Source organism: Balaenoptera musculus, chromosome 12, assembly GCF_009873245.2.
Source record: "Balaenoptera musculus isolate JJ_BM4_2016_0621 chromosome 12, mBalMus1.pri.v3, whole genome shotgun sequence".
NCBI lineage: Eukaryota > Metazoa > Chordata > Mammalia > Artiodactyla > Balaenopteridae > Balaenoptera > Balaenoptera musculus.
Genome location: NC_045796.1, coordinates 10,044,352 through 10,063,798, shown reverse-complemented (window position 1 = coordinate 10,063,798; position 19,447 = coordinate 10,044,352). Strand labels below are relative to the sequence as shown.

The following is a 19,447-nucleotide window of genomic DNA, read 5'->3' as shown; positions in this document are numbered from 1 at the left end:
TCTCATCCAATCCAATCCAACAGATGTTTAGTGAGCTGTTGACTTTCGCTGCAAGTCACGTTGTAAGCACTGGAGAGAACACACAGAAAAATGACAGTGTTTGTTTTCTTTTTGTCAAAATCTAGACTATGCTGCCATTGATCACAAGGTGCTTGCTCATAACTAATTTGCCTGAATTCTGTTCCACTCTTACACGTTTTTATTTCATGGTATTTACAGTCTTTATTAAAGTACCATTGAGCACCGGTAAGGACAAAATCACTACTGCCAATCTTAGGGGCAAGTGTAGCTCTTCTTGCCTGACTTGCCGTGACCTTGGCCTTTTTTCAGACCTGGCTCTGGAGAACTCATAGGTTGGGCCTTTGAGGGCTGCTCTGGGCTCATCAAGGCCAAGCAGAGGCGAGATGCTGGCGCTCTGTGGGCGAGCTCTTCGTGCTGCTCCTACTAGTAAAGGGATCACATCATGTCCTCAGGGATGCAACCCAGAGTAAGAGTATTTGAATAATTTTATTTTAATTGCTGTAAGTGGAAAGGTGTTGAATTGAGGTTATTGGTTTCATGGTGGGCTAGATTCAGGTTAACAAGCATTTATTAAGTGCTTACCTACAATGCGCCTTCAACCCATTTACCATCCGCTTGTGGGACTAAAGCAGAAATACAGAAAATGAGTTCATGGAGAACACAGGCAAGTTATTCAGTGTTATTCAAACGCAGTCACACGCATGTTGAAAAGCACAAAGCAAAGTGGAATCAGAAAGTTGGGGAACAACTTTGAGCCCTATACCTCAAAACAGTTAGGAACCTCAGTGGTCATCTCTCCAGCCCCCTGTTATACAGATCTGAGTAACCTAGGGAAGTTAAGCCACTTGGTGATGGCAGGGCATGGACAATATAACTTGGTCTCCTGACTCCCAGGAAAAAGCACTTTTCCCCTTGCTTCCTCACGGCGCAAATCTGGACAATTATTTTGGCAGATGAAAGAATGCAATGTCCAGTAGCATGAAAAGCACTTTTCCTAGAGATAAATGTTATGCTGAGATAATCTGTGTTAATTGAGCTAATTCTGTGACTTGGCCCCATATAGCACTCTGTGCTGCCAGAGGACCAGGGGGAGAATTAAAATTCTAAGAGCTACAGGTGGCCTCTGATGAGTCAAATAACCTCATTCTCATAGAGTTTCAGGAATGAAAAAAATCTAAAAAATGTCTTACAACCCATCTTTAGGAGAGGTAGAAAGGACATCTTTTAAAAATTATTGATGAAACCTATGAATTCATAACTGTTTTTCAAAGCAGCAGATAATTCCATCGACATCTCAGCTTATGAAACGTAGGGAGCCAAAGCCATCTCAACCTCTTTACAAATGTTTTATGCCTCTTTCCAAACTCTGTTTTAAAAGTAACATTTTTGTTCTTTACAAAGTAATATATGTTGATTGCAGAAACTTTGAAAAGCATAAAAAGAAAAATAGATTTTTTTTGTGTGTGTGTGTGGCTGCGTTGGGTCTTCGTTGCTGCGTGTGGGCTTTCTCTAGTTGCGGCGAGCGGGGGCTACTCTTCGTTGCAGTGTGCAGGCTTCTCTTTGTGGTGGCTTCTCTTGTTGCAGAGCACGGGCTCTAGGCACACGGGCTTCAGTAGTTGTGGCTCGTGGGCTCAGTAGTTGTGGCTCGCAGGCTGTACAGCGCAGGCTCAGTAGTTGTGGCACACGGGCTTAGTTGCTCCGCGGCATGTGGGATCTTCCTGGACCAGGACTCAAACCCATGTCCCCTGCATTGGCAGGCGGATTCTTAACCACTGTGCCACCAGGGAAGTCCGAAAAATAGATTTTAATTTATTGACTGTATTTCATTAATCCTACCAATCAGGTATATCCATGGCTAAGATTTGATGATCCTTCTAGTATTGTTTCTCTGCGTAATATATTTTTACACAAACGTGGGCTCACATTGTGCATTACTATTTTGAAACAGATTTTTTTCTCCCTCTTAATATGGTACAAACCATTTGACCCCATCTATGATAGGTGTATGGTAGTCCATTATATGATCCTATGCCATAATTCTTTTAACCAATGCCCTCTATTGACATTTAAGTTGTTCTCAGTTTTTAATAATAAAAAACAGTGTTGCAATCAATATGCATGAAAATTTCCTTAGGTCAAATGCCTAAGAGTGCTGGGTCAAAGGATATGTACGCTGTTAAGGTTTTGAGATATATAGCCAACTTGTTCCTCAAAAGGTTATATTAATTTATATTCTCACCAAAAGTACATGAGATGCCTATTCTCCCTACTCTCACCAATGCTAAATGTTATCATTTAAAACTAACCTTTGACTTCATTTGTTTGAAACTGGGGGGAGCAAATCACAAACGTCTTAAATATATTTACTGACATATTTCCGTCTATGTGTGTGTTGCCTGTTCATCTTTTTTGCCCATTTTCTTATTGCAATATGTCTTTTTCCTAATCATTTGTAAGAGCTCTTTAAAGATATTACCCTTTGTTATATATGACACAAATATGTTTCTACTTTATTGTTTGCATTTTATGGAGTTTTTTGACATACAGGTTTAAAAATTTTGCCTATTCAGAACTATCCATCTTTTCTTTATGTATGCTGCCTTGTCATATATTTAGAAAGGGCTTCCCTAACCCCCAAATCTTAAGTTTATGTATATTTTTCTAGTTCTTGTACCTTTTTATTTTTTACATTTAAATCTTTGGTATAAGATTTGAGGTATGGCTCCAACTTTAGATTTTTTCCCCCTAAAAGATTAACTGTTTATCCTAATTCCATTTATTGGATAATCCATGCTTCCCCTACTGATTTGAAATTCCGTATTTATCAAATACGGAATCATAGAATTTGCATCTCTTTGGGAATGTTCTATTTTGTTTCAGTGTTTCATTTTTTCCCCAGGACAATTATTTCCCCTCATTATTTTACTTTTGCAAATATTGTCACCTGTGTATTCTTCCAGATGAAGCTTAGAATCATTTTTTTCCACGTTGTCAAAATTTCCCCAAATCATATTGGGACTTTGATTAACAGTGTAATAGATACATAAAGTCATCTAGGAAGAACTGATGTATTTAAAATACAGGATCTTCCGCTCTAGGATAGAGAATGTCTCTCTATGTTTTTCAAAATCTCTTTAAATTCTCTATATTATTTTATAGTTGTCTTCATATGAGACCTACCTACCATTTTTTTTGTTAATTCCTAGAATTTTGTGATTATTTTTTCTGTCGTAAATGGGATTTTACCCCCTTATAGTTTCCAAATAGTTACTGCCAATATATATTTTAAAACTTCTGAAATTTATAGACAGGTAGATAGATAGATTTATAATAGCCAACTTACTCAAGATTCTCATTCATTTTAACCAGTCTGTGTTGACTAAAGAGAAAAGAGTATAGGATCATAATAGATGGGCTTTTTTCTTTTCATTATAGTGTATTTATAAATAGTATCCACTAGTTCTACACTGGCATCCTTAATTTTCTTTTCCTCAGTGCTAAAGATAAAATCTTATAACATCTTATACGGAATGAGGTATAAGCCAGTCCTTGCATTCAAGTCCTTGCTACTGCCCTCGTATTAATGCCACTCAAATTTCAATAAAAGCCCATCAGATTTTCCTGGTGATAATGGTGAAGCACCGCCCTGCCCTCGCATGATTTCTAGTGCCCAGTTTTTACCTTTGTTCTCATCTCCTTGTCTTACAATATTGCAAACACTGACAACCCAAATTGATCTCTATCCTTGTACAATATTTAGTAGCTTCTGACACTGCAGGAACTGTGCCCCGTGGAGCAGAAACACATACAAATGTTTCTCGCTCTGGCCTTCAGTAGAAGAATTGATTTTCATTTATTCAGCACAGCAGTTTTGTGTGTGTGTCCAGAGAACTTGGACCAAATTTGAGGGAAATTAAAACTTTGCAAGGACAAAGCCACCTTTATTTTGTTTATGTTTAAGGACAAGTCTTTGGCATCCATGTGGAAAAAAAATAGCGTGGCAAAAAATAAGGTAGTCATTAATTTTCATTTTGCTTTGAGCATGTTTTGGATTAACTTAGTTAAACTAAAAGGGTAATAGCTACTAAGCACTTTCTTTTTCTTCTACCTTTAATTGCATTAATGAGTAATATATATATATGCAGATAGATAGATAGATAGATAGATAGATAGATAGATAGATAGATAGATAGATAGAGATATTTTGCCCTATAGGATCTGGACAGGCCTCCCAAAAAGAAATTGTGATAATTATCAACATCATAGCATTTGACAGTTCAAGGTCTTTCCATGAACTACAATGCCTTTGAACTACAGGTAAATTATCATAGTTTAAATGTGGAGAAACTGAGGCCTATTTTCTCCACTGGATCAAAAAAAAATCACTTTCTTCGTCAGTGCCATTCGATGTTCCTTTTTTCTGGAATGTAGGCTTTCAGAATTATTTATTTTTGTTTGTTTTGGCTGCACCGCATGGCACGTGGGATCTTAATTTCCTGACCAGGGATCAAACCCGCGCCCCCTGCGTTGGAAGCATGGAGTCTTAACCACTGGACCACCAGGGAAGTCCCCAGAATTATTTTGAAGAATATTGGATTTATAGTCATGGAATTATTTTTGCAACAGTATGAAGGTTGATGTTTACCACTCCGTAGTCACAGTTAAAATTCATCCTCATAGCCATCTCCTTAACTGTAGGAGAACACACAAAGGAGGACGAAATCTCCCCTTTAATGAAATTTAATTTAATTGTCCTTTCTTACCTGAACTTGGCTTCCACTCCAGACCATAGCTATTGTCTGTCATGGTATTTTTCTCTCTGTGCCACCTGGAACCACAGCACGAATAGGTTGAGAATCACTGCCCTAGGTGATCTTGATCATCAGCCAAGTTTAAGATCTATTATTAAAAATGATTTGTTTGTACACTTAAATTATTAAAAATCTGTACTCTGGGTTTATCTGCCCTCCCTAGAGTATAAGCCACAAAAGGACAGAGGACTGATCTTATTCACCACCGTATCCATAGCACCTGGGAGACTGTTTAGCATATAGTAGGTACCTAATACATATTCAAATGAGTGAATGAACGAAACCGGCACTGAGCAGCGCCTGAAGCTCACTCTTTCAGGCTCCCTTTTCTATTTTCTATTAAGGAGACAGAAAAAGGTTGCTTTGCCTGATTCTCTCCATGTACTTTCGTTGTGTTTTTCTCAATTCCTTGTTACAGTCCTAAGTAGTCAGGTTCTCATGAGGCTAAGAAGTGCCTGTTAAAGTTCTCATCTGACAAATGCTCTTTTCTTGACAGAGTTCTCTCCAAAAGGAGATGCATCCCACAAGCCTTTTGAGGACCAAGTCTAGAATAAGCCCCAGTCCTCTGTGGTTTCTAAGTGAAATTACCTTCTGCAACTCAAAACCACATGCGGGGGGCGGGGGGGGGCAAGGCCAAGCCCAAGCCACTTTGTGAAATGTGGGTTTGCCCTTTACACTCATCATGTCCCCCTTCTGCGCCTGTCAGAGCCCCCGCTGTAAGCATTCCCACCACTTCTAACTTCTTAATATGCTGGTGAGGGGCTTGGGGGCATGTCTACGAGTCAGGACGCCATCAGCACCACTCACCTCTTCTTGTCACTCCCTCTCAGAGCCAGAAAGCATCACGCCAGCCCCATTCAGTTCCTCTCCCTGAGGACTTCACAGGCAGCCGCGGTCCCCATGGCCGGTCTTGCTTGCCCTGCTTTGCTCATGAAGGTCGGACCACCAGAGCAGGTTTGAGCCTCTGTGGAAAAAAGCTGGTACCCAACACCGCCACCACCACCCACGCCTCCAGCAGGGGCAGGCAGGCCAGTCTGTTTACATGGAAGATGCCAGGTCCCCTTGCAGACCCCCATCGCCAGGAATTTGTAGCAGGTTCCCCCATCCCTGCATGAGGATCCCTCTCTACATCTCCGCATCCTTAGGTGATTCTACCGGTTTGAGGGCAAATCTGTGGTCTCTCACGGTGGCCGGCCCCGTGTTCTTGCCGTCTCTATGCACGTGGTCCAAGCATCCTGGGCATGATGGGTTGATCCCTCTCACCAGCCGCCAATCCTGGCTTTGTTTCCAGTGCTCTCGGTTCAGCCCAAAGGGAACAGTTCCTTCCTGTTCCACCCCGGCATCCACTCCTCTGTCACAGCGTCACCCCCTTGGTCCTGATGTCCTCGCCAGCTCCCACCTCTTACATCAACATTTTCCCTGCTGGCGTGCTACACAATGCTCCTTGTCCCACAGGATGGGCGTATCCTTGGATGGCAGGAGAGCTAAGCACACTGGGGAAACCCTGGGTTTCCTTTCCAGCCCCTTTGCTGTGCTGCTGCTCAGTCAGTGTCCTGGAGGGAGTCCAGTATTCGGGTTTTCCCAAGTGTGTTTGACACACACTAAGGCACTCAGCCACACCGTCCGCTCCTTCCACCTCTCAGGCACTCCTTGCTTTTAAACGTAGGAGTCAGCACCTCAAGGCTCAGCCCTTGGCCCTCTCGCCTTCCAGCACCTTCTGACGTTACCTTCTCTCCCCGTGTCATTGCCGGACCTGTATCTCCAGCCTCGGCCCTTCCTCTGAGGTCCTGTTCTGTATACGCACCTGCCCGTGTGATGTTTCCCCCACTCAATACCAGCAGGTGATCTCCTCCTGCCCCCAGTGCACCTTCCCCAAAACAGGCAGCGCTCCCTGCCTCGGGGGGGGGGCCGCCTCCGTGCCCCCCGCCACCAGCCAGAGCCCGAGGCTCACCCTGCTCACCCACCTGCCTCTCATTTACCACATCTGTTAATAATCGATGTTACCATTTTAATGTTTCCGGAATGTATCTACTTCTCTCCATCGTCACAGCCACCGCCATGTTTCAGGCTGACATCAGCTCTAGCTTGTATTCCAAACCCCTCCTAACTGGCCCTAAATCCATCTTGCTTCCCCTTCCTTCCCCCAATCCATCTTTGAGACGGCAGTCAATGTGATATTTTTTAATTCCTACACAGCATGGAACTCTTCTTGGCTTCTATGTTAGGGTTCTCTGTCTGGAGAAAAAGAACCAACAGGAGCTATAGGTAACAGAAATTATAGAAAAAATTTTATTTTATTTTAAGATCCTTATTTTTAAGGAGTCGGCTCAGGCACTGGTGGGGCTGGCGAGTTTGAAATTTGTTGGGTTAGCTGGAAAGTCAGGCAAGAGTTGATGTTGCCGTCTTGAGTCCAAATCACTCAGGGCAGCAGGCTGGACACCCAGACGGGGTTTCTTACATTGCAGTCTTGAGGAGAATTTCTTCTACTTCGGGGAACCTCAATCTTTGTTCTTAAGGCGTGCAACTGATTGGCTGAGGCCCTCCCATGTTAAGGAGGGTCATCTGCTTTACTCAAAGTCTGCTGATTTCAATGCTAATCTCACCTAAACATACCTTCGAAGCGACAGCTAGACTGGTGTTTGACTAACATCTGGGCACAGAGCTTAGCCAAGTTGACATGAAACTAATGATCAAGCTTCCTTTTGCACTTAGACTGAAGGACAACATCCCAAACCTGACTCCAGGGCTCTGAGCAATCTAGCCCCTGCCCTCCTCCTCCCTGCCTGTCTCCCGTTCACTCTGTATCCTGGTCACACTGGCCTCCCGTCGGTCCTGGATATGCCAGCTGCCTCCTGTCCCGAGAGCAGTACACAAGTTGCTCCCTCTGCCTGAGATGCCCTGCTTCCCACTCCCGGCGTGCATGCACACTCACACACACACACACAAGCAGGAGCTCCCACGCACGTTGCCTAGGAAAGCCCTACTCAGTCGTCCTTCAGATTCTGGTTCAAATGCCACACCCTCTGGGAAGAGGCAGCCTCCCCTGCTCTCTGACTCGCAACAACACTGCATAATGATGCACGTAGTTGTGCGATTGTTTCGTTCGTGTCTGTCTCCGCCACTAGACTGTAAATCCTTGAAGGCAGGGGCCAGGTCTCCTTGAAGGTCTGTGTTGCCCACCAGGGTGCCTCCAACTCTCATAGGTGTTGAGAGAGTGAACGAACGATTTGGAACAGTACCCGGGCCTTGAATGTCGTCTGTCGTCCAGTCCTTGTAGGACTCGTCCCAGCGACATACGGCCTGCCCTCGCCTGTGGCTCCCCCCGCGTCAGCTTCCCTTGTTCTCTTGCTGTGGCCTTGCAGACGCTCCCTGCTCCACCTTGGGATGAGCTCCCTAAGCAGAGGAGACCCCCTGTCTACCCACCTCGTGGCTCAGGTTTGAAACTCTGCCTGCCAGAGCCTCACCTCAGGCGTCAGCTTCAGTCCTTGAAGATAAGCACTGAAGACAAAGCACTGAAGGCAAAGCTTTTAACTGGAGGGGACTGTCCCCCCCTCCATGAGCCCTCATCTGCATTTTTGTATGTAAGCATTTGTGGAGGCAAAGCTACTGCTGCCCAATATATTCGTGAGAAAATACTCACATATTTACTGTCTTGAGTGGAAATAACCAATATCTGTAGACAGACCAGAATTTGCTGTACCTTTTCCCGCAAACACTTAAAATAATAGAAGTTGACTTGTCTGACATTTAGTCATTGTTAATATTTTCCTATAAACTTGGAAGTTTACAAACTCTAAGCTAAGAGATTGTCTTAAATGGCTCTAAAAATAACCATCTTCCTTTGCGATAGATCAACCGTTCCAAGGTTGGGTAGTTTGTGTCCCAAATGCCTCAGGGCATCAATGAAATGAGCCTTATGAAAATTTCAGATTCGTTGGATCCAACAGCTGTCCTCCAGCACGTGCAATCCATATAGTCATGAAGGCTTGGGTATAAAGCAAATCACACTTTCCCTGTGACTTATATCCTAATGCAGAGATGCTTTATCTTCATTCCGGCTAAATGCCTATTAGTAGAGGTTCCTCCCGCTCTGGCGGGTGTGCCATCAGCTGGTGAATGGTCTGTGAAATGCCAGTGCACCAGGGAATGACACTGTTCTGCATCCTTCTGATAAAGGAAAAGAATCTTAATCTACATCTTTTGTAAATTGGGATTTTTTTCCCTTTGCATTTTAAAAAAGCAGAGTTCCATTACTTTATATGGTGAATTTCAGCAATTGTTAAAATTCATCAATTTTGTCCCTGAATTTGGGGCAGGATTAAATCAGGGGCGGACAAATGGGTCTCTCAGAATGTTAGCACTCTGTGATTCCTCCCAAGAAAAGGTGACTTGTTTTTTGGAGAGTGGCTTTGAAATGTGCATACATTAACAAACAACTTACCGGAGACTCTGACAAGCCCAGGATTTCTCTTTGAGTGAAAAACTTAGTGAGCAGGCAGTTTTGTGTCCCTGAACTTGCATGGAACAGCTGCCCTTCCCCTCTCCCCAGCTCTCCTAATTCTTTGCCCGTAGGCTGACTGTGAGGTTAATACTAGACGGAGATTCTGTGACTGTTTCTGCCTCTGTGCTAACAACTCCCAGCAATTTGGAGGGGGCGAGGTGGAGAGACTTTATGAAGGAGAAGGCCACTTCAACCTTTTAAGTTTTCTTTCAAAACGTTAGTGTATAAAAATGTCCTTGAAAAATACTGACTCATATAAGCTTACAGAACTGTTAGTGGTTTTCCTCCCCCAATTCTAGTGTTCTTTACCCATTAGCTATTGCAGACTTTGATTATTCTTTTTCAACAGCTGCATTTGAAACCACAAAAGGCAGCCCTAAGAAGCAGAAACACCACTGTTGCCAACAGCAAAAGCCAAAACCCAAACCACAGAGTAATTGAGGATTAGGATGGGAACACCACCTTCTGGGCCCCGGGATGCAGGCCACGGGTGCTTGTCATCCTCAGGGATGAGAAGCCTTTCACGACCGGCCATGGGTGCCAGTCTGAATGTTGAAGAGGCATTTCTTTTGTCCTCAGGTGCGGGTGCGAAGCCTTGGGTTTCAAGGCTCCATTGTTCCCATCTGCCCTGGATGCGGGCATTCCAGAAAGCCGTTGGTCTGGGGTGACTGTTGAATGTATTATATGAAAGAAACGACAATTTGGGGGTACCTTGAGGTAGACAGCTACCCATATTGCCCGGCCCTCCCAGGTGGCACTGACTAGCTTTGTGAGATGGGTCTGTGGACCAGCAAAGGCTGTAAAGAGGACACGTAAAGAGGAGTAACAGCTTCAGAAGGGCCTTGCGAGAGGTGTTCCTGGGGAAGGGCGAGCCACTGGACTGTGTGACTGTGACCCATGGGCGTGGAGAAGCAGGGACACCGGTCCTGTGCCTCCCAGCATCATTCCTCCCTACCTGCCAGAACTGGCCTTCCATTCAGCGGGCAGTTCCTGGGGACCTACTGTGTGTAGACCCTCGGCAGGACAGGGGAAACATGAAAGCAGTAACGCATGGTCCCTGCCCCAGCGCCGCGTCTGGGGGAAGACACGGAGCTAAATCCTCGTGGTCACCACACCGGCAGAGGACCCAGGTTGTCCCTCGGGCCTGTGAACCCCACCAGCAGAGGACAAGTCTGTTTAGTTCCTGCTGCATCCCCAGCTGCCAGCACAGGGCTGGCACCTACGAGCCCAGCACAGATCTGTTGACTGGATAAATGCACGAGCTAGGTGCAGTGAGAGCCCAAGAGAGGAAGGAAGTGACTCAGCTTTCAAGGCATTTCCACAGGAGAAGCTTGAACCGGACCTTCTAGGTTGAGTATCTGGAGGACAGGGAGGCCCGAGCGGAGAAGCGATGTCTGGAAGCGTGAACAGCCATGCCTGCTCTGGGGCCGCAAGGAGGCCACTGCCTCGGGCTCGGGCCGGGTAAGATTGCGCCGCAGAAAGACGAGGGCTGGGCACACGGACGACCTGGGGCACCTCACCAGAGGCCAGGGTTTCTCCTTCGCCAGACTTGCACTTAGGAAGCAGGCTCTGAAGGCCGGGAGGAGAGCAGACCAGGGGTGTCAGGGGACCCAGGGCTCATCAAACAGCCCGGCAGGGCCCCTTGCTGACCGCTCCCCACGCGACATCTCTGTTCATTTCTGGGTCCTCCACCGCCTCCGGTGCAGTATTTTGCATATAGTAAATAATGCATAAATATCGGTTGATTTTTTTTTTCCCTTAGTTCTGTGGTCCTTCAGTCCCTTCAGGGCCTAGGTGGGCCCTGATTCCAGGTCCTCTGATTTGTCCATTCTCTTACATAAAGAGCTCTCCAAATATTTAGTCAAAAAGTTTTTGGTTTTGGTTTAATTCTTAAGCTTCGGTGTACCATGTCTGTTGAATTCCAGCTTCAGCTCAAATTTTTATCAATGATTTCATCTTTCAAAAATGTACTTTAGAACTATAAGATCACTAGAGTTGGTCTTAAGGAGTGCGGGTAAATACTCACTTTTTAAAGTCATTGTTACTCATTTTTTAGGAGTCACTCTAGTGGATAAGTTTGTCATTCCTGCTTCTTAAAATATTTTTCTTGACAAATCATTTTTTAAACTTTTCTGGTTAAAGTTACACAAATATTATTGATTGGGTTATTGTTCTTTTTAAACCTCTATCTGACTTTCTAGTTTTCCTACGCATGTTTTCAAGAGCTAAATAGATACAGTGGGTTTCACAGCTGACATAAGGCTAGCGAGGCACCAAGTCATAATTAATTTAGGCCTCAGTGGCATCCAGTTGGCACTGGAAGAGTTGTGACCTTATCTTTGATGTGTTCAAAGCCAGTTATTTTTACCCTGATGCTTCAGGAAGTACGCAGCCACTTCGTCTCTTTGTTCTCTTATCACGGAATCAGTTGAGATGCTGCCCTCTTTCCAGTGTATGTGCCTTGGAAGCTGGTCCCTCTCCAGATGCCTGCTGAACTTGGCACTGTTTAATAGGGCAGCCGCTTGGGGTGCCAGGCAGGTGGGGGACATGCCAAGAGAGGGTGTCCTGCTTGGCAAGGCCACCCAGAGTCCTTGGGATGGCGCCACAGCTGTTTAATTATTCAAGTGGAATGAGTGTCCTCAGCGGAGACGTAAAGCAGAAGGGCCGCTTCCTACTCTCCGTGTCCCTGCTCCGTACTGCCGTCTCTCCCTCAGATGTTCCTGAACTCTCACCTCTCCTTCTACAACCTCCTTGTGGAACTTTAATTTTCCCTGAAGAGTAAATGGCTTGGAACCACTCAGAATGTTTGCCCTACCAATGGGGTTGGTATCTTCACAAATATCAAAGCCTTAGGCTAAAGGGCTATGGGCAGATTTCAGGCCTCAGAGAGCCTCTTAAAGAAGATCGGGGTAAAGGGGGCACCCCCTGAAATCATGACTTGTGAGCTGTGAATTCTGTGAGTGAGAGCAGTCCTGGGGGGACGGAGGGTGCAGCTCTGCAGATTCCATCGGCTGTTCCTGATCACCAGGTTCTCCACGTGAAAATGCTTGGGTGGCTGGCTGCGATTTGCGAAGCGGCCCCTTCCGGTGCGCAGAGTTTCTCCAAGTTTCTGTGTTGTCTAAGTTTAGCTCTCTATCACACATGTGAGTGCATCTGGGTACACAACAGAGAGGCACGTGAGAGGAAGAGGTACATGTGACGTGTGGATGGGCAGTGTTAACAGGCATCCGGGAGCAGGGTTCTCAAACTTTAAGGTGCACGACACCCCCCTGGAGTGGAGGGGGCTAGTGGTCTCCGTAAATGCAGATTCTGATTCAGGAGCTCTGGGGCGGGACTGAGAGAGAATGTGCTTCTCTGACAAGCTCTCGGATGCTCACGGTGACAAGGCCCTGATTCCCATACCTGGGGGGCTTTTAAAACCTCTGATGCTGGGCTGCACCGCACCCATGAAATCGGAATATCTGAGGGCAGGACAGTAGCATCAGTAGTTTTGAAAGCTCTCCACGAAATTCTCGCGCAGGTTGAGTTCGTGGCTGGGAGGGGGGTTGGGGGGAGCTGAGTGGAGGATGGGACTCATTCCTATCACTTTGGAAATTTACCAAAAGTATGTTGCAGCTGTCGCCATCTGATAGTGTACGAATTAAAACGAATTAAATGTTACCAGCTCTGTTTTAAAAGAACACCACGAAGTTTCCCGAGAGTTCCTCCAGCCACCAGGCTCTGCTCCACCTGTGTTTATCAGCCGCAGAGTCCCAGCTGAAGCCCTCACAGGTATTCTTGCTGCTCTCCATTTACCCGTGGCCTTCTGTTCCTGTTGCACAGCTCGCTGACCTCAATTCTTTGTGGCTGTGAGGGGTCTAGATGAGAATAAAATGTTTTATCTTCCTGTAGAGCAGGGGTTCTCAACCCTACAGCACATTAGAATCACCCTGGGCGATTCTGATTTATCGGGTCTGGGGCAGGGTCCCTGCACTAGGGGAGTTTGAAAAGCTCCCTGGGTGATTCTAGTGTGAACTCAGGGATGAGAGCCAGGTTATAAGAGAAAATGAAACTTGAAAAAAAAAAAATACGTATTTGTATTTTCTTCAACATTTAAAAAAACTGGTTCTAAAAAATAAAAGATGCTGTTCAGACAATAAAATATAGAAATTGGTTTTTTAAATATACATGTAATGATTTATTTAAATATATATTTAAATCTGTATACCCCCCCCCCAATATCTGGTATTTTTGCGCCTCCCCAAGGCGCAAAGTGGGAAGATTCTTGAGCCGGCGTCGGAGAAGCGAAATGTTCCTGATGTAACTATCACCCACTGTATTAATTAGGACAGCGCTAGCTGGTGTAGGATCTCCGTGCAGGTGTGCACAGTCATTCAGGGGGCCCCAGTGTACGTCTCCAAGGTGGCCTGCAGAAGGGGGGAAACAGTGGGTGGGGTTCAGGGGAGGCTCCCACCGTCTGGGCGGGGCCACGTGTACTTGCACCCCATTGGGCAGAGGTCAGTCACGTGGCCACTGCCGCGTGTGTGGAGTTGTCAGCGCAGCCCCAAGCCCTCAAGGAGCACGAAGGTTGCGGGACGGCCAGCCTTGGGTGTCCTACCGCATTTGTGTGTCTAGGGGTCAGGTGCCTCCCAGAAAGGCGCTGGCTGTGGGCCCTGCACTTGGAAATGCAGATTCCAGGCCTACTAGGTGCGGGAGCCTGCAGAGCTTAAGTGCTATGTTAAGCCCCTGTGCTCTTGTCTTCTTTTCTCCACAGATATCGCAAACGGCACCAGTTCAGGGGGGTACCGCCCACCTCCCAGAACCAAGGAAGTCATCATCAATGGCCAGACTGTGAAACTTAAATATTGTTTCACCTGCAAGATTTTCCGGCCCCCTCGTGCCTCTCATTGTAGCCTTTGCGATAACTGCGTAGGTGAGTAGAACCAGAAATTGCCTCTGTCCCATCTCTGATGTTTGTGCTAAAATGTCTGTAGCTGATGGAGTAGAGATTTCCTGTGAATAGACCTGTGCTAAAGAGAGTCAGCACGTGTGTCTCTTTAATCCTTCAGAACTAAACAGCTCGATAATAGTTAATATTTCAACCATATTGCCTCCTGCCCCTGATCCCGTTCGCCAAGCCTAGCGTCACCAAATCTTTTTTCTTTTTACATCCTGCAACACCACGAGGACAGCAGAATGTCCTAGGCCTTCTCCTCCTGGGTACACAAGACCAGAGTGGGGGGTTCTTTGTTCCCTGGAGCTGCCGGGTCGGCAGACACTTGAAATAAAACCATTTCACCCCTAGATCCTCCATTGCCCAAGGAGCTGGCTCCACGCATAGCCAGACTCTCCCAGCTCCCCAGAGGGGCATTGTGCTTGGGTAGCCGGAGGCATTTGAAGCCCAAGGAGAGGAAAAGGGGAGAGGCCAAGAGACTTCTGGGCCTACAGTTAGGATCGTAACTCTTCCCAGAGACCACTTACCTTCTCCGTCGGCTTGCTTTCTCCAGGACAGGCTAGGAAACAGGCAGAGGGAACACCGTGGAGCACAGAGGTCCTCCAATGTGAGACTTGGCCCTGCTGTTAGGCTGTCACCATCCCAGCACAGGATTTCTACAACTGATGGGGGTGCCGTGCCAGCCCCTTGGAATTACTTGGGCAGCACTTCCTGTCACTTCAGACTGAGAGCTACTACCCACACCCGCAGACCATCTTCTCCCCTGGGATGGAGCTTCTCAGAGATGAGGTTGGCAAGGAGCTGGTGGAAGCCCCAAGTGGCAGGAAGGGTAGTGAGAAATGGACTGAGGCTTTGCTGCGCGGGGGAAGACCCACAGTTCTTCAGTCCCATAACCTGTCTCTAAAAGAAATAACCAGGGATTTTCCTGGGCGAATAGACATGGAAATCCTGTTAACCTCACACCTGAAAGGATAGAACACCTCAGAACAAACCTTGTTTCCCTTAGTAACACATTATCAATTGCCAACCCTTTTCGAGCCTATTAGAATTTGTAGTCTCAATTCTTTTTCAGAAAAAAAAAAAAAGTTTATGTAATGTTTTCTGCTGTGCAAAGCCATTTTCCTTTTATTTGTCTGAAATTTACTTTATCCTCACTTTAGTAATCTACAATTTGGTAGAAAGCCCATGTTTTCCCTCTCAGACCTTTTTTTGGTTTTATTCACTTGGAAAAATTACTTTTAACCTTTGCCTCCGTAGCAAAACAGCATGGAATTTTGTTGTCTTTCCCAAGTAGTAAGAACCAGTTAAGAGCCTGGAATCTGGTACCTAGTGGCCTGGGTACAAATACTAGCTTCATGACTTAGACAAGCAACCTCAACTCTCTATGCCTTGGTTTTCTCATCTCTACAATGGTGTCAATAGGAGTGCCTACCTCATAGGATGGTTAACAGAGTAAATGAGTTAACGCATACAAAACACTTAGACCGGTGCCTGGCTTTCGGCAAATGCTCTGTGATTGTTAGCTGCTATTCTGTTATTAACTACTGCTCCCTTGACATTTTTGATTGGCTTTCTCTGGCAAATTTCTTGATCTACTGTATCCCTCTACAGGTATGGTGACCAAAACTATACCTGGTCCTCTATGTGAGGACACACACCAGGGTTTCTACAAGGACACATGACAGCCTTTGTGTGATTTCTGATACCCTTCCTGATGACTTTAGCCCCAGTGGCCATCCCATGCTCTTCTTGAGCATACTTTTAAGCCAAAGCAGCACAGTGGCTTAAATGTCTTCAGGGGAATAATCTGTAGGGATTCAGAGGACCCTTTCTTGGGTTGTAATTTTGACATTACATGATGAACTATTATATGATGGAATATATATATATATTTTCGTTCACATAAAATCTTTTGCATGTCTTCTCCTGGAGGTCTAATGACTTGTTCCAGTTGGCATTTATAGGAAGGGAGTTGTTTCCTACAAACCTGAAGAGTTTACGGTGCATCTCCTTCTCTTTATCATTTATAAAAATGTTTACCCATTACTAGACACCTGACTGTCAGTTGGTCTCAATCTTCTGTCTTCTGTCTCTAGGCTAGATTCCTAATCATGATAAAACATTCCGCTCTATCTCATAGTGTTTTAAAATTCTCTTCAGATCATACTGTAAAACACTTTCTGAAAGTTCGTCTAATTCCCTCATTTGTTCCCTCCATCGCCCGTAGGTAAACATAAGTTTACATGTTCCTTAAAGAACCCTGATGAATTAGATGTAAAATCGTCTTACCAGAATTATATATGTAGTTAATGGTGTACTTCTCCTATAGTTTAACTGTATAAGATAGTACCCTTTCTTATAGAAACTACCAGCTGAGAAAATAAGAGCCATCAGTCTATAATATCCAGGAGCCCTTCTGATAGGTTCTGAGCAACCTTTCTGATAAATCCAAGTCACATGCTAATCCAGAACTCCACAAGCAAGCATGGGGCTGTCCTGTAATGGGAAGATGCAGAACAGCGAAGGGAAAGGAGAGGAAGCAGGGAGGTTGGGGTGGGCTCAGAGGAGGAGACTGGGTGAAGAGTGCGTTGACAACAGCTGCCTCTAAGCCTCATTTGACGGCCCTAGGGCTGGAGGTTGGCAAACCCTGATCAGGGCCCCACTGTGTGGAGGACAGGTGAGATAAATAGCGTACAGTTGATGTAAAATAAAGCTACTCACTGCACTCGGGGAACAACCACACAATGACTCAAACCTACATAGCTTTGGTTTTCCAGTTCATTACACTACATTTGGGCCTTTGGTGTGACCCATTAACTGACCAACGAATTGGACCTTGTGCATTTGGGAAAAGAGAGTGGAAAGCAAACGTCTCCAACTGAGAAGTATAATTGCAGAGTTTGCCACTATTTTATTTTTAGATAGAAAGTTTTTATTGAAAGAATTCTACTTTTTGCAGCCACGGGAAAAAAAAAATACAATGATGTGCTGAAAGCCAGGGTCTACACATGTGGCTTCCCTTCCCTTGTAATGAATGGGTTTGGGCTGGTCCTTCCTAGGCACACAAATAAATGTCACTTTGCACTGGGAGGGGAGAGAGGAAAATGCAGCTTCCCAGGCAGTTCAGAAGCGTATTTTTCTGTGTTAAATAAGTTTGAAATGAGAGCAAAATTGTAGGGGCTGTGTAGTTGGAGTTGAGGACTAAGGGAAAAGTTTTCTTGGGGAGCAAACTCTGTTGCTAACATAGAACACGTTAGCAAAGCCAGGCGGTTGGGACATGGCTATAAGGACAAACAGACCCAGAACTGAATCCTGGTCCTGTCCTTGGATACTATTGGAACCTGGGCAGGTTATCTGACCACCCCCACGGGTTTCCACATCTGTAAAATTGGGTGATCCTAGTACTGCCTCATAGGTTTCTTTTTTTTTTTTTAATTAATTAATTTATTTATTTATTTATTTATTTATGGCTGTGGTGGGTCTTTGTTTCTGTGCGAGGGCTTTCTCTAGTTGCGGCAAGTGGGGGCCACTCTTCATCGCGGTGCGTGGGCCTCTCATTATCGCGGCCTCTCCTGTTGCGGAGCACAGGCTCCAGACGCGCAGGCTCAGTAATTGTGGCTCACGGGCCTAGTTGCTCCGCGGCATGTGGGATCTTCCCAGACCAGGGCTCGAACCCGTGTCCTCTGCATTGGCAGGCGGATTCTCAACCACTGCGCCACCAGGGAAGCCCTCATAGGTTTCTTTTAAGGATGAAGTGAGATAGTGCCGAGCAAGCACAGGCCTGGTGCACACCGAGGGCTCACAAAGGGCTTGCCAGTGATGTTATTGTGCGTAACAGGAGGAGAGCTGCCGCGGTGCTCCCAGGGAACTGCGTAGAGCGACGTTGTCTTCACGGAATGATGGGAGTCCCCTTGTTTTCCTGTAATCTGGGAGGATTTGGATGATCTGCAGCTGCAGGAATGAATATATCCTGTCTCTCTCTTTGTCTCTTTTTATCTCTGTTTCTCTCTCATTGTCTCTCTGTGTTGCCATCAAATCGCTTCTGCACATTGAAACAGAGTATTTGGGGTTGTTTGTTCTTCCAGGCAATTTTTGACGTTATGAAATATTTTTACACAACTGACAGCTGGGGCCAAGGAGCCACCTCTGCTCGCTCAGACCCTTAGGATCCCTCAGGTCATTAAAGGAAGAGTAACAGAAGGAGCTGGAAAGCAAAACATACCCTTGTGCGGTCTTCTCAGACTCACTATGTATGTTCCAGCCCCAGCTGAGCCCCTTCCACATCTCCCCAACCAGGGTGGACCCTTTCAGGGAAGGCTGTCCTTTGGTGGGCTCTGGCCCAGTGTCAGAATAGCCAGCAGCTTTCCCTGGCATTGGGTATTTTTAACACAACCTAAACCCGTAATAAAATGTGATTTACTTGAAAGTAACTTATGCATGCACTGTGAACTAAACTAAGTTTGCTAAACACTAAGAAGGAGCGCTGCAAGCGTTTGCAAGCCTGCTCTACGGGAGTCTGTCTGACTTGGACCAGCCCAGAGGCAGCAGCACCTGGGTCCCAGACCTGCTGCCTGGTCCGTCTCTGCTTCCACGATGCCACGTCTGGAGGTGCTGTGAGGACAGAGGAGGTGGCGCACGAAGCCCTCGAGCTGTGTCAGCCGCTGCAGGGCTCTCGGTAGCACCAGCCTCCTCTCTCATAGGGGGTTGCTCTGGCCCCATTTTCACCTGTCCCCTTCTGTCATTTCTGATGTGGATGGCGCAGAGAACCTCCAGACACCCTCTGCAGGGACTCAGTGCCCACTTACTCTTGTTTTTGGGAGAGCTTCACGGTCGTCTTCAAAAGCTCGCTCGCTCTCTCTCTCCTGGGCACTGTACTACGCTCTCCCTTCCACCCCACAGTGTCTCCCCCTCCCCGCCCCCTACCCATCCAGCTACTTCTTCTGAGATGTGGGTTTCTGAGCTGAGACTGCAGACGTCTTGTCTGTTGCGTACACTCTGCTGAGCCCAGTTACTGCTTCACAGTTGTACTCAACATTAAGAGGTCTGGAATATCTGAGATTTAGAATCACAGCTGCCTTCTGGTGTGGGTAGCACGCTGGAATTTCTTTTATTAAACGATTTGGGTATGGTGAGAAGGGTATTAGTTTTACATAGGAAAGCATATCATTTGAAGGGAATGGA

The 19,447-nt window shown here is 46.1% G+C and overlaps 1 protein-coding gene across 2 annotated transcripts in view; it reads left to right on the top strand.

The window, feature by feature from the left end:
* Window positions 1-19,447, top strand: part of ZDHHC14 (zinc finger DHHC-type palmitoyltransferase 14) — a 270,957-nt gene that overhangs the window by 187,354 nt on the left and 64,156 nt on the right. For both annotated transcript variants that reach the window (XM_036872139.1, XM_036872140.1), the window contains exon 3: window positions 14,087-14,245. In XM_036872139.1, the coding sequence (XP_036728034.1) occupies window positions 14,087-14,245 (159 nt within the window). The remainder of the gene's footprint in view (window positions 1-14,086; window positions 14,246-19,447) is intronic.